At 35.6% G+C, this 16,413-nt stretch overlaps 1 protein-coding gene across 1 annotated transcript in view; it reads right to left on the bottom strand.

Moving 5' to 3' along the window:
• The window catches only part of ZC3H12C (zinc finger CCCH-type containing 12C), a 49,796-nt gene that overhangs the window by 22,839 nt on the left and 10,544 nt on the right, over positions 1-16,413 (bottom strand). The window contains exon 2 of the mRNA XM_034409676.3: positions 333-1,085. Coding sequence (XP_034265567.2) covers positions 333-1,018 — 686 coding nt within the window. The 5' untranslated portion in view covers positions 1,019-1,085. The remainder of the gene's footprint in view (positions 1-332; positions 1,086-16,413) is intronic.

Genomic DNA, 16,413 nt, shown 5'->3' with positions numbered 1-16,413 from the left:
CAGAGGTAGGTAAAATGAGGACCCGGATTGTGGGGGCAATAAGATGACTTTGTATAAAAAAGAACACCGCTTAGGGGGGGCCGAAAGCCCTACTAAGCAGGTATATACAAAAGTATGAAGGCTATTGCTTAACGCATTGTAAGCCGCCCTGAGTCTCCGGAGAAGGGCGGCGCATAAATCGAACCAATAAATAAATAAATAAATAAATAAATAAATAAATAAATATTGACTTACTCCATTCAATGATAGAAACCTGATTCAGTGGGCCATAAATACAATTGTGTGCACAAAATAATATAATAATATGTAAAAACAACACTACTGCAACATACCTCATTGCCACATTGCTGCCATCAATAACTATTGGTCTCAGGTTGTCACCATCCACGAGCACATCCTCCTGAAGGGGAGAGTCAGATCTCTGAGAGTCAACAGAAGATGCTTCTCGCATTACACTAGTGTTAATAGAACTTACACTCTGATCTGCCTCAGTTTTATTTCCAAGTTTGACCAGCTCCCCCAATATATCATTGATTAAAGCATCAGTACCAAGTTTATTCAGCACAAGTTGAACTTGCTCTTCTGAGTAACCTAACTTAAGTGCAAAGTCAAGTTTGGTTTGATATTCTTTCACCATATCAGGAGGCTTTTTAATTTCTTTAGTTCCTATCTGAACTTCCTCTAACTTAATGTCTTGTAAAATTTCATTGCGTTTTAGTATATGTGGTTCTAAAGATGGATACGTCTGTCTGTGATCCTTAGATAAGGAACATGGTTCTGTTCTAATTTTAGTTGCTTTTCCCAATTCGTTATCAGAATTTGTATTTTTCTTAGAATCACAACTGAAGGTTCCGGTTTCTTCAGACAGTTCTTTCTTAGGATCCTCCTTTCTAGAATTAATTTTATCCATAGTTGGCTTTTCTATCATTGACCAAGGTGCTATTGCACTTATTTGAGTCTCTGATGTATCCTCATAGAGGTGTCCAAGGTCATGCTTCAAGTGATCCTTCAAGCCCATGAAGCTGCTGCTGCATGTGGTTGACTCCACTTTGTTGGTTTTTCTGTGTACAAAGTATCCTGTAGTCCTAAAAAATAAAGGACAAAGTTAAAACTGATTTTTAAAATGTACTTTGCAATTTTCATTTATTTTTTTCTTTTTAATATTGGATCCAAATATTCTTTTGATCACCTCATTATGAAATGCCTGACATACCCTGCATGCAAATATGACTTTGAGAAGCTTCTGAAATGAATATGTATTCAAAGTACAAAGCAATTTATGAGGCAATGTCTACAAAAGCAGAAAGGAAAAAAAAATAGAAACATTTCCTCTAATCCAGGGGTGTCAAACTCGATTTCATTGAGGGCCGCATCAGGGTTGTGTTTAACCTTGGGGAACAGGTGGGCATGGCCAGCTCGACTTCACTCATGTTGGGGGCGCCTGTGGTGGCCCGAGTGCTCTGCCAGTGAAAACAGAGCTTGAGTGGCTGCAACGGCTTCCTGCAACCCTCTGCCACCGAAAATGGAACTCGGGAGGGCCACAAGCTCCGTTTTCGCTGGCAGAGGGTTGCAGGAGGCTGTCGCAGCCACCCAAGCTCCATTTTCGCTGGCAGAGGCACCACAGACTGGTCCTTCGCTGTTTCCAGGGTAGCCCCGCGGGCCAGATCGAAGCACCTCACAGGCCGGATTCAGCCCCTGGGCCTTGAGTTTGGCAGCCCTGCTCTAATCTATAAGTAGGAGCAAGCACAAAGGAATCCCCTCCAACATGATTTTTCTAAATTAGTTTCCATATACATAAAACAATACTGTGTATAGGGAAAATGGGTATATCTAGCATAAAAGGATGGAGGGAACTGAGAACAATACAGATTACTGGATTGGGAGTTAAAATAGAAAGACCTATTTCAGGCAACCCTTTCCCCCACAACATGTGTCCAACATTATCACATCTAATGACAACAGCCATGGCATAGGGTATCCCCAGAAGCCTAAATCTGTGGATTTTGTCCCCTCTCTCAAAAAACATTTAAAAAATAGTCCTAGATTACTTGTAGTATCATACTTTTACATACATGGTTTTTCCGAAGCCCGAGTAACAGCAAAAGTTTTAATTTTGCAGCTTGAACTCTTCAGTCTGGAAATACTGGTATCTTTAATGTGTAATGTTAGAAATTTAAACTGTCTGAATTGTTCATCGTGTAGGAAAATTGATTGTGTAATTATCAGTAAAGCTGGTCAAAAGTTCATAATTTATTCTCATTAATCTATTTTTCTCCAATATTTTTCTTTTCTTTGCCCAGCTGTTAAAAATTTCTTATTTATTTGTAATTAGATTTGTCCCTGATGTATATTACTATAAAACTTAACTGGATTATATAGCTCATTTTAGTCTCTTTTCAGAAAGTCTGCTTGTTTTCTTTAACTACCCCATTTTATTTCAAGGATGCTGGACTACAATAATATCAGTGTTGACAATGAAGACAGAAAAAAGCTTAAGTTTATTAACATAACCTTTTAATTCATTCAAACAATGCTATAGGCCAAATATATGGTTAATTCAGAAAGTAAAACTAAACAACATGATGATTTTCTAACTGCTGCAATTCACTCAAAGTCCATTGCCGCTGATAAATTACAACGGTATAAAAGAATACAGTGTAAACCAACACTTTGGCAGCCTTCATAAACTACAACCAAAATGTACCTTAGAAAAAGAAACAGAGATGGAAAACTATGTTGCTTAGCAACTAGCTTTCCGTTGCTAGGATGCACTCCTTTAACAAGCTATCATGAATGCTAGCAGAGTGCAGGAATAATTTGGTATGAACAAAGCCTATAAAAAAAGAAGGGGACTTAAGTGCGTCTGGTATATCCTTGGAGAACAATGCAGCTGCCAAATGAATCTGGAAGCTCCGACATCATTGTTCCATAAACCCTGCAAGCTGCTCTGATTGAAGGAAATTATTTAACAGGCAACACTTTTAAACTGAACTGAAAAGTTCAAATTGGCTCCTGTATTGCAGTAGTTAATAGTTAATACATCGAGGTAATGGACCGTTCTCCAAGTGCATGCATTATGTCGGGGTACTGCCTTGTACTGAAATATTTATTTTCTCGAAGCAACAACCATAAATTTCAATTGGATTTCGGTAAGACTGGGCTTCACTTACACACTGTCATACAACACAGACGTAATCAGATTGCAATTTCTTGTCTAATTTAGAGCTGAAATTTAAAAAAGGAAGTTGGAAAGGTCCACTTACGTTCGAAATTATTTTAGCTAAAGAATATATAACATGTGAAAATTATAAATAAATCGAATTTACAAAATTGGCCACTTCTAACAAAATATCATGAGAAGAAATTCCACAGTTATGAGTTAAACATGTGCACACTGAATATAAACTAAGGCACAGTAGATGGTATCTGACAAGAGAACTTTCTTGTAAAAATGCTTACATTCTAATCACAAGCATTATGTGGAAATCCACTACAATGGATACTGACAGTTTACCTAAAAATAAAAAATGAGGAAAAGCATAAAACGACGAATGTAATTATTTTTTCGTTTAAAACACCACAAACCCCATATGGTTACTTGAAAAAAGTTCCATCGATTCAGTGAGATTTACTAAAGAATAAATGCACAGAAGACTGCATCCTTAAGACAGTTTTTCTTAGAATCCTCTATAACATCCCCAAAACACTCCCATATTTCAAATCTATAGATTTTATCGCTTCATGGAACATGGCAACAATGACTTCATTTCTGATTAAAGTTATGTTCCACCACACCAGGATTTCAACACAGTACTGTTTCCTCTACTCACCCACCCGGAAACAATCCCATTATGGTACAGATAGGGTTGAAAAAGATTGACTGTCCCAAAGTCACCCAGTGAACTTCCATAGTTGGAATGCACTTGAACTTGAGTTTTCTTGGTTCTTCTTTAGCACTTTAATAATTGTGCTTATTGGTTCTTATGAAATATTTAGAGTTGCAGTTAAATGTAGAAGACTTTGGAGATAACATCTGCTGCACTGTATGGTACAAATAAACTAGAGGCAGATCAATTTTCTTTAAGTAACAAATAAATGCAGTGGAAACAGCTCCTCGAATTTCGCAATGGAAAATCATACCTTTTAAATAATGTATTGAAAGGGGTCTTACTAAAGTATGATGAAATCCAAACAAGAATTTACATGAGTTCCGCTTATTATTTTTATCCAACACACATAGATCATATCATCTATGAAAATTTCTGCCTTGAGGCAAAAAAATTATTAATATGATTGTCAGCATTTTACAGCATTTGGATTGTAAGCCAAATTTTGCAACTGTTTTCAATAGCAAGACTAACATGAATATATCTCGAATAAGATGCTTCATGGCCAATAGATCTGAATTTTCAATAAGATGACAATTAGAATAGAAGACAAGTAACGTAAATATTGAAACACTGTAAGTTATCAATCAAAATACTGAATACAGTATGTAACATGTATCTCCTAGAGGACTTTTAAGTATTTAATTACTCATGTATTTCAGAGAATACTGCAGACAACAGTCCCATGCTAACAAAGGAAAGATGTCCACTTGAACAGATTGGTTAATGCTCTGGGGCAACAGATGTCTACTGGAACCGCGGGAGATCAGCAACTGGTGGCCTGCCCATCTTCTGAAAACTTTCAATAGACTTATGCATATGTTCACACAATAGGGCATGTGGTAGAAATGCAAACCTCTTTTTAACCCATTCAGCACCTCCCTTTCTTTCCAACTGATCCCTTTCCCCCCCTACTTTTATCTTGATACTCGAGCACAAATTATAGAACGCAAGTCAAAATTCTCAGAATTAACATAGCACAAGCTATAAGTTTCAGCACACTCAGAACATTAATGTCAAAATATCCTTTGACTTTAGTGGAGTTGGATTGTGTCCTTTGTAACAGATTAGGAAATCATACTAACTTGTAATTCATCCCTTAAAATACTGATCTGACATCTTTCCCAGCTTTTCAGCCATTTGTTCGTTCTGACCTAAATTTGTTAGTTATTTAATCTCAGGCTGCTAAACGCTATTCAAAATTACATCACTTGTTGTGAGATTTGCACTATTATCCATTTCTGTAACATTTCTTTACGTAAATGTACAAGATTTAAATAAGACTTTTCAAAATATTGTTTGAAGTTATAAGTTTTTACGAAGTTTCTTTCCATTGACGCTGCACTTTTAAATTCAAACTGCAAAAGAGTAAATTGCTAAATCTGAAAATTACCCCATGCTTCATCGCTTGCCTAAAGACAAATGCTTACCTTCTGGCCAGCACAAATATAACAAGCACAAGCACAAACGTTTTGCAGCAGTTCCAAAAGTACTCTTTAATACAACTTCAGCTTCAAACTTCCAGGCAGGCAAACAGAACAATGAATGGTTGGCCAGATGGAATAGGTTTTTGCTTAACCTATTACTGAGCAGAAGAACCACCAATCACAGTGCAGGAAAGGCTCACAATTAGTTGGCCAGGCAGATGCACGGCAAACTCTCTACCCTACGTCAGGTTTGTAGATTTCTAAGAGAAGCAAGCTGATGTCATTCTTAGGTCTGCCCCTGGCAGCATGTGTAATAATAAGGGGTGTGCTACAACAATAGCCCATACAAAAGAGACTAGCAGGCAGCTGCTGTATGAGAGCCAGAGTCATTAGAGAACAGCCTGCCAACAAGAAACACCTGGCCTAAGCAGACTTCAGCTTTTCCTCATTGTTTCTAATTCATGAAACAAAGAAAAGGAATTATTTCTGAGTGGTAAAAGTTGCAAGGAGTGTTCAAAACCAAAAAAAAAACCCCACCTCACCCCAAAACAAACAAAAAAACCCCATAGCCTTGTCACAAATAACATTCACTTCAACTGAAAAGAATGGTGCTGGAGAGGTGGCGTACTTTTTACCTGCATTCTCTTCCAGGTTTAAACCGGAAAATCAAACGGGGGCAATTAAAAGAAGTATAGAAAGGCATCCACACAATTTGCCAAAGTGCCCTTTGTTACCTTTGTTAATGTGTTTGAATAGTTTCTTTAAAAATCATCATTTCTGTCTATGTATCACAACCTCTATCGAACAAATTACATTTCGGTAGAATAAAACGAGACAGTGTCAGTTGACTTTTTTTTTTTTGGAAATATGTTTATTCAGAAGTTTCTAATAGCATCTGAAAGGAAACAGAAGTCAGCCGTGGTTTGAGGAATGGAAAGAGTTGTGATAATATGAACATTTTTGAAAGAAGTATATATGTTTCCAATGACATTATTGGCTACCATTTCACTGTTTATTGCTTTAAGAAGAGTTTGAGCCTGTTTTTCAATCCTAACAAAATTCAAAGCATGGCATTTAATCTTAACTATAGTCAAATCTGGTAGCCCAAATTCAGAAGAACCCCATAGATTTAATATGAAAACTTATCTTACTGGATTGGGGAAAAAAAATCAAATGCAATAACTAAAATTTCTCTACTATTCTGAAAACTGACCTTGTAGAGAAATAACTATTTGTCTCTTGCAAATAAAATCAGCATAGTAAGCATAACAATGTACTAGAGAATATGAACAGTTATTAATTGGAACACTAGTTTTTCTAGATATCCATAACTGGAATCCATAATCCTGACATACATGTGCTTTTGCTGATATGATTCTAACAACAAATGATGATGCATCATTGCATCTAATTTTTCGGAGAATGGCATTAAGCAAACTGATGTGGGTAGAAATCAACCATCCAAAAATATATTTAAAATGTTTTATTTTCAGGCTTTCACTGATATTTTAAGGGTTCACAAACAGGGCCTCATCACCTCCCCAATTTCTGCTACTGTAAACACAAAGAAAGAATGGAAACTACCTCAAACCACAGCAGGACGCCTGATCTCCAGCACTGGATTAAGCTGCTTTGCAAACAGTGAATAAAGGCAGCGATCTGAAAAAGCTAATCAGTCCCTGCTGTGATATTTAGACTGCCACAGTTACCAGTATTGGATAATGTTAAGCATATTAAAAATATCTATCAGTGAAATGCAGGATCAAAATCTGTTTTAGGGCGCTGCAAATTGTACCTGGCAGAATTTACATGATGATGTAGAAGCACTTTTCAAATAACTCCAGAACTGTTTATTTTGGTAGGGATGGGATGGGTAATATGCTTGTAATCTTCATCTAATACAAACATTTCTTGATCTGTACTGTAAATAGTATATGCAAACACATATCCACAAATGCTAAAATAGCGTAGAAACCCCAAATCCAAATGCTTTCTACAATCCTAATAAAACTAATGATCATAATATTTAAAATGTAAAAGCTAACACACTAAACTCAGATTGCGCCTGCAAAATAATTGCCACCATTCTGCCCTTTGAAAACAAGCTATTTCACAATGCAGACTGTATTGCCCTCCTGGTACCCTCCTGGTTTCTTAGAACAATTCCGTTTCATAATGTGGGAGTGGAAACTAAGAAGACATTTCCTTGATTTTCCACTCTTCATTATCTTGGGAGGACAGAATCTGAAGTCACCCAAGATGGCTAAAGGAAAAGATCTGACAGATAACTCAGGAACAACCTACATGGAACTTTATTGGTTAACATCACCCTGGGAACTGTATTCAGAAATCTTTTGTCACCCAATACAGGACCTGCAAGCATTGTGTTGTTGAAGCAGCTATCACCTGCCAACAAGTGGCAGCCCTAAAGAAGAGTATAGTACAGAAGCTTAACCTCAAGAAGATAAGACATATTTCACTGGCACTAAGGTCTGCTCCTACAAAATGTATTAAAATGGATGTACTAACCAAAGGCAGAAAAAGTCACAGTCTTTAACTCCTGATCAAGCAGTGGCCTTCAGCTACAACTTTGCCAATAAGGCACAGAATAAACTGTGGAGTGTCAGTATCCACCTCAGTATAAATTTTACAGCTGACAATATTAATGTCATGTAAAATAGATATTTGTCTTCCTTTTAAAACAGCATTTTGAAATGCCTATTTGCCTTCTTTAAACAAAAGGAGCTAGCTTATTTATGTTTAAGTTTCTAAAAAGCATCAGATCAAAATTCAGTTTGCTATTTCTTGTTCACATAAGTCTAGTATTTATTTATTTAGTATATTATGTTAAGTTTGCTTTTATACCATTCTCTGAAATATTCTAAATTAATGATAGAAAAAGTTAGACATTGTGAAAGTTATTGGAATTGGACAAGGTTATTTTTTTAAAAATATCATTCATGCATCTGTAAAGTATTTGTTTTGAATGTTAAACTGATATTCTAGACTCCATTCAGTTAAGTAACAAAGACAATAAAATATATTGGCAGAAAGTAATGTACATTTCTTGTGACACTGATGACAATGAGCACTGACATTACAAGAAAAGACATTGATCAGAAATAAAAAATAAATTTCAGTTCTCCATTAAAATTTTCAGATCCAGGAACTTAAGCAGTCTTAACTATTATCCACTGCTATATTTAAAACACAGTGATGACATTTAAACAGTTGCTTCAGGTCATGGAAAAGTGGCCTGAAGATATAATTTCTACAATTTCGGGCTTTTGCCTTGAGGGAGACCAGATTTTCCTGGCAGAAACCAGAAAAATCTAACAGAATTCATTACTGAATACTGATATTTCACTTAAGATTTTTTTTAAAAAAAATTCAATGGTTATAACTAAGTCCCAAGTAATATAGTACTTGAGAATGCTACTCAATCTATTAAATAGAATCTCTTGCTGATTACTTCTCTTCAACATGTTGTAATGAGATGGTGATGTTTCCTCACTATCATATTAGGTTCCATATAATTCTGAAACTCAGACTTAGATTGTTTATTCAGTGTCAGGTAATCTGTTAAAATTACTCACAACTGTCAGACACCTTTAACAAAAAGCATTTTGGCTATAGGAACTAGAAGTAAACAAGATGAATAAAAATCAATTATTTAAAAAAAAACAATTTTTGATGCTCAGGTGTAGTTAAAATATTCTTAAATGTTTCATAAAAATAAATATAATTTCTAATTAAATTGTTCTGCTTGCTATTATGAAAGCAGGGTACTACACTCTGTTTAGAAGTTCAAGTACAAAAATCAATGAGAATGAAACACATTCTATCCCTCTGTTAATAACGCTTTTTTGGCAGATTTGGTACTACTCACGGATAAAACAGGCATGATTTGTGTGTAAAAGCAAAATGCAAATAATGCATATATAAACACAAGACCTGATTGCCAAATAAAGTATACTTGTTCCTCTTTTGAAAATGTCAAAAGAAGCATGATCAATCATGAAGGATTGTCCTCCTCACTGATATACTTTTTCCCTTGTACCTTTTCCAGTCTTTTTCTTAGAGATTTTTCAAGAAGCTTATTAATTAAAAAAATTAATTAAAAAAAAAGAGCCTTGGTGGCGCAGCAGACTAAAGCACTGTTAAGAAACACCAGCTGCCTGCAATTACTGCAAGTTCAAATCTCACCAGGCTCAAGGTGGACTCAGCCTTCCATCCTTTCAAGGTAGGTAAAATGAGGACCCGGTTTGTGGGGGCAATAAACTGACTTTGTATAAAAAAGAACACCGCTTAGGGGGCCCCCGAAAGCCCTACTAAGCAGGTATATACAAAAGTATGAAGGCTATTGCTTAACGCATTGTAAGCCGCCCTGAGTCTCCGGAAAAGGGTGGCATATAAATCGAACAAATAAATAAATAAATAAATAAATAAATAAATAATCCTTGAGTTTGAACAAAACTTATTCATTATAATTTAATAGAGATAAATAAAACAGGGAGATATTCGTCTTAATGCCCATTTTCTTCAATCCAATTTGTACAATTGAATTAATTTCTCTTACATAGGTGGATGGTTCCCTAACAAGATCATCTTTAATGTCTCCAAATGATGGATACCTTTTCATATATCTGATAGCAGTGCTCCATCTCTACATATTTACATAGTATGCCAGTAAAAGACACAGAAAGAAACTCCTTCAGGTCAATGTATAGATAGCATTTTAATAAAAAGGGGGAAATTATACCAAGATTAATGCAAAGCACTATTTTTAATATCTCTATCTATTTTTGTATGATTGAAACTCGCTAATTGGCAGGGTGCCAAAATATTCTTCATGCAAAACAGTAAATGTTGCTGGGAAATGGTTGAACGAAGGGATTAAGGAAGTACTTAGAAATATGCAAATAATTTAGAGGAAAAATTGTTATCTGGGGATGTGGAACAACAATTCCACTGCATGTGTTTATCAATCTACCAAAGGAGAAAGCATTTTCCTTCCTAATAAAGAAGATACACCAGGAAATCCATGCACTGCTAATGATTTATAAGTAGTAAAAGCTGTCCCAGAACCAACAGAATTTCTTCTTTTCTTGAACATTTGCAGCATTACCCATGTGTATATATATACACTGCCCATCTTTCTCAGAGAGGGCTTCTGGGCGGTGATTGCTCAATTAAATGCAACGCTCAAAACCAGACAATGCAAAATACCTCTACAGTAATTGCTTCAATTAATTCTCTGATAAGTATTCCAGTGGAACACATCTGTGAATTGTTTGGATTCCCAACATTACAAACTGGCCTATTTAGACAGCAATTTATTAACAAAATGCAAACAAATAAATGCCCTGACAACGTCAATGTTATTAAAATGGAGTTATACACACATATTAAATATCTGACAGTATCTTAAAACCTATGAAAAATGTGAAAAGAAATGTTTTTTTTTAATTTCCATGAAGTCTATCCTTTGGATGGTATAAAACAAGTATTATCTTCCTACAGCATAATTCATTTACAATTATGAAGCAATCTGGAACTGAAAAAAACAAACTTTCTAAAGATTCTGAATAAAGAGGAAGACAGATATAGACATTGTCTACTCAATATTTTAAACTTTTCAATTACTAACTGGGTTGAAGTTGCCTTTTTTATTAAAAAAAATATATAAATTGATTTAACATGTAAGTTTTATTTTCTTTAAAAATACAGTATTTTAAAACTTCATTAAAAGACTATCAGAAAGAAATAAGATTTCTAATGTAATAGAAAGTGTGATGATGATTTTTCTTTTGGTGTCAAAAATATATATTCCAAACTCCCAGAACGATTAATTGAACTCAAGTTGTCAGAATTCCTAATGGCATCGTACATTTTTAAATTGTTTAACTGCAGTTAGTGGACTAGTAAAGTAAAAAAGTAATATTTCAAATACAACACAATCTAAAATATTTATTAAAACCAGAAAAAGGGAGACACTGAATAACATACAGATAAAACAATATACAATTTACAATAGAATAGAAATATATGCTTGGTATTAAGAATGTAATTCCGTTTTTTAAAAATCAAAATTAATTTAAAAAAAACTTCTGACGAGTTTAATAAGTAAAATGAAAACTCTTTCTCCTTCCCTCCTCCCCCATTCTCTCCTCCTCCCCCACCACACACTGAAGAATATATATTCCAGTTTTATCAAGGAATTTTTACTAGAAATAATTATGCAAAGTGTCTTTAATTTAAGCATTGCCCTTTCATAAATGGAAGTCAGTTTGTGGTAGTGGTGCAGGTTCTAGCCCCGTGATGGCGAACCTATGACATGCATGCCAGAGGTGGCGTGTAGTGCCCTTTCTGATGGCACATGAGCTGTCGCCCCAGTTCAGCTGTGCCTCTCATGCATATGCGCCTCCTGCCAGCCAGCTGGTCTTCGGATCTCTGCTGCGTATGCGCAGGGCACATGCAGGGGGCTTCATGTATATGCGTGGGGATGGGGACACGTACGCATGCACGGGAACCGCCGCACATTGCATTTTGGGGGTTTCGGTGTGCGTGCGCGCACCCACTTTGGCCACTCGGTCCGGAAAGGGTTAGCCATCACTATGGCTATATATGTGGCATGTTTAGCCTATACACCAGGAGACTGAGAGTTCTAGGTCTACTTTAGGTATGAAAACCAGCTGAGTGATCTTGGGCCAGTTCTTCTTTCTCAGTCTAATCCACCTCACGGGGTTATTATAGTGGGGAAAATAGGAGGCAGGAATATTAGGGTTCGCCACCTTGAGATGAGCAAACAGAGGGGGGCGGGGCGGGATAAAAATATCAAAATATCAACATCGTCATCATCACCCTTTTCTTATTCTATAACCTATTTCCTTTCTACATACCTTCTCTTCAGGGGTGAAATGCTCCCGGTTCGGACCGGATCGCACGATCCGGTAACGATGGCGGTGGGTGGTTCGGAGAACTGGTAGCAAAAATACCTGCGCCCCCCCCACCATGCTAGCTGAGCCGAAAGATCATCAGAGGCTTTTTTTAAAAACTTTTAAACGCATTTTTTCTACAACCTCTTCCGACGAAAAAATGCTTTTAAAAGTAAAAAAAAAAAAGCCTCTGATGATCACGCAGCTCAGCTGGGATAGTCAGAGGCTTTTCAAAGCATTTTTTTCTGCAACCTCTTGGCCGAAGAGGTGGTAAAAAAATGTTTTGGAAAGTCTCTTGACAATCCCAGCTGAGCCACCCGATCATCAGAGGGTTTTTTTTTTACTTTTAAAAGCTGAGTTGCTTGATTGGCAGAGAGGTATTTTTAAAAAAGCCTCTCTGACAATCCCAGCTGAGTTTCCTGATCGGCAGAGAGATATTTTTTAAAGTGCCTCTCTGATTATCCCAGCTGAGTTTCCTGATTGGCAGAGGCTTTTCAAAGCATTAGAAAAAAAGCTTTGAAAAGTTAAAAAAAAAAAAAAGTTGGCCACGCCCACCCAGTCACATTACCCCCCCAGCAAGCCACGCCCACAGAACAGGTAGTAACAAATTTTACATTTCACTCCTGCTTCTCTTGCATCTACATATTATGTGCCAGTACAGATGACTGATCAGGGCTACATAACTGAAGTATGGGTATTTGTCATGTGGAAGAAATAGGTCAGGGCTTTGCTATCTCCATTATAGACTAGCACAAAGACGGAAAAAAAACCTTTTTTGGGGGGGTCCTGAGATGCAGAGAAGTCAGAAATGAGAGCATGAGATCCCGTACAATCTCTGCTCAATGAAAGAAACAGAATCGGTAGGAAAGAGTAATCAATAGCTTTAATATAAAATGAATTAGGTACACAGGTATTGACTTATGACCACAATTGAGCTCAAAATTTCTGTTGCTAAGTGAGACATTTGTTAAGTGAGGTTTACACCATTTTACAACCTTTCTTGCCGTAATTGTTAAATGAAACACTGCAGTTGTTAAATTAATAACATAATTGCTAACTAAATCTGGCTTCTCCATTGATTTTGCTTGTATAAAAAGGTCACAAAAGACGATCATGAGATCCCAGGACATTGCAACTCAAAATACGAGTCAGTTGCCAAACATCTGAATTTTGATCACGTGACCATGGGGATGCTGCAATGGTCGTAAGTATGAAAAATGGTCATAAGTTACTTTTTTTAGTGCCATTGTAACTTTGAATGGTTACTAAATGAATTATTGTCAATTAAGGACTACCAGTATCTGTATCTCTATGCTTTGGCAGATCTGCAATATATCACGTATCTACATTTTCAGTTTGTGATCTATTTAATAACTTAAGATCACCTATTTCAAAGTTAATGTTTAACAGCTAATGTAAAATACTGAATCCAGGCACAATGTCACCAAATTCAAAATTAATTCTTATTGACGATATTGGTCTGATTATTGTTCAGGCATGGAACAAAATGAACATTTTCCGTGGACAAAAATAGATGAAAGCCTCATGATATTTATCAAGTAAATCTTCCCTGAGATAATAAGTTATGCAGCTGTATAATTATTTTAAGAACTAGATATTAACAAATCTAATTTTGTACATAACAAATTATGTACAAAAATGCACGCAGAATTAAACAGTCTAAAAAAATAAAGAAAAATGCATTCCTAGAAAAGCAGCTTTCTTTCAGGAGACAGCCTAACAATTTACCAGCCCTCCCCACTGCCTTTTCAGTTCTATGCAGGGAACTGGATTTTCTATTACTTCAGTTTTCATCAACAAGCCCTGAGGCCAAATTGTAACTTACCCTTATGATAATCCTCTGTGGAGAAAAGTGAAAAACACTGTTCTTCTTTATATTCATCGAACTTAAATTTATAAAGGGTTAGCAAGTTAATAATGCAAATCTTTTAATAATTTGTTTTTGTTTACTAGCATCTTGAGAAAACACTTCACAGAAAGAGACAGTTAAGTCTTATAAGAAGGCATCTTCTCTTGGTTACATTTTTCTTTGGCAAATGAGGCCTAGAACCAAGAACCCTGATCCCACTTGCAAAAAACTGAGTAACAAAAATAAGACTGCTATTGCTACTGTAAAATTGCTACCGTATGTATTAACTCTTTAATCTACTAAATCTATAAAACCTTATTCAACCAAATCAAAATTTGTTTAAATTATCATTTGCCTATTTTTAATACTTTACATGAAAATATAATTTAACTATGCAGATTTACACATGAAATTCTATACTCAATGTGACTTAAAGCTCAATAAAGACTTTTTTTTCCTAACTAACTTCTAATGCTTGCATTAAAATGGCTCAAACCTATGTATGATTTGGTGTGACACACTCCAAAAATGTTAAGAAGTACAATTTGATGTTTCAAAATTCCTAGGATTTTTAATGGTATCTTCATGAATTAATATTTTATTTTATGCCCTCTAGCTAGCTAAAATCTATGTACATATATTCAATACATACAGCAATCATAACTTCAGTGAGTAGTTTACTAGCTCTTATTTATAAGATAATGTTTACAGCCCAATTCTATCTTGTTTGCTAATATCTGGACTACAGTCTAAGCAAGCATGAAACAAACTGCAGCCTTAGATTTCAACTACCGGTAATCTTTTTTATTACTTTTACATGTCTACAAAGACAGCCATACAAAAATCTATCTTTTGGTTTCTAATACATTTCTGCATGACTTCAAACATAATCATTTGGATTAGGCTATGTAATCAATGTTTAGTTCAAGGCAATATGAGTTAATCATTGTAATTGCTAACTTTATTGATTAATTGATTGATTGATTGATTGATTGATTGATTGGTTCGATTTATATGCCGCCCTTCTCCGGAGACTCAGGGTGGCTTACAATGCATTAAGCAATAGCCTTCATACTTTTGTATATACCTGCTTAGTAGGGCTTTCGGCCCCCCAAGCGGTGTTCTTTTTTATACAAAGTCAGTTTATTGCCCCCACAATCCGGGTCCTCATTTTACCTACCTCGGAAGGATGGAAGGCTGAATATGCATGACTGTTCCGAAATTAAACAGAAACCAAAATGAGAAATAATTTAAATTAATGAATTTCTAAGACTGTTCAGAAAGCTGCATTTTGAAAGAAGTTTACCAAAACTAATTTTTTGTTTGCTGACTTCCTCTGAGATTTGTTTGGGATCAGTTAAGTCAGGGGTGAAATGCTCCCGGTTCGGACCGGATCAGGCGATCCGGTAGCGATTATGGCAGGTGGTTCGGAGAACCGGTAGCAATGGTGGTGCAGGGCTCCACCCACCTACCCGGGTGTCGTTACTTCCTGGTTTTAATGTGCTTTTTACCCTCTGCGCATGCGCGGCGTGCGCTCTTCCGAACCTGTAAGGAAGGTAAGTAGATTTCACCCCTGAGTTAAGTCCTTTCCAGTGACTGAACATTTGTTAATTTTTTAATCAAGCATTTATTCAGAGTTCCTAGCGTATCTTTCTGGTATAGATATATAGGTCAGTGTTAAAATTTCAAATAGCTGTTGAGGCATACCTGAAAATTTTATGTATGTATTTGTGCATGTGTATATACAACATACACATTATCAATTTTTTTCTAGCAATGGAAACAGGGTGGATTTGATTTAAATCGAGTTGATTTAAATCACAATTTAAATCATGATTTAAATCACTAGTAAAAAGGCTTGATTTAAATCAACTCGATTTAAATCATAATTTTTAAAGAGCAACTGTCATCTCTGCTACTCCTTTGACCCACTGTTGACTCACCGATAGTCCCAGTGTTGCAGAATATACAGCCTCATGCTACATAACTAAGCTCCATTTCATGCTGAATAAACTAAATTATTTATGTATCTTAAATAGAAAACTATCTTACGATAGATTTTTACCCCAAAAGTTTTTTATTAAAATAAATTCGATAAAAATCAAAAAAATCCGATTTAAATCAAAAAAATCCGATTTAAATTAAAAAAATCTAATTTTTTTTTGATTTTTTAAAAAAATCATTGATTTTTATCCATCCTGAATGGAAATTACTCAGATTTAAGTAAAGCCTTAAATAAGGCATGTAAAGTAAAACATGTTCTAATAGTTGTTATAGCTAAAATAGCTATG

The sequence above is a fragment of the Pantherophis guttatus genome, chromosome 5 (assembly GCF_059756535.1).
Source record: "Pantherophis guttatus breed Tessera chromosome 5, ASM5975653v1, whole genome shotgun sequence".
Classification (NCBI taxonomy): domain Eukaryota; kingdom Metazoa; phylum Chordata; class Lepidosauria; order Squamata; family Colubridae; genus Pantherophis; species Pantherophis guttatus.
Note: the sequence above shows the minus strand (reverse complement) of the source record. Positions and strands in the feature narration are given on the sequence as shown.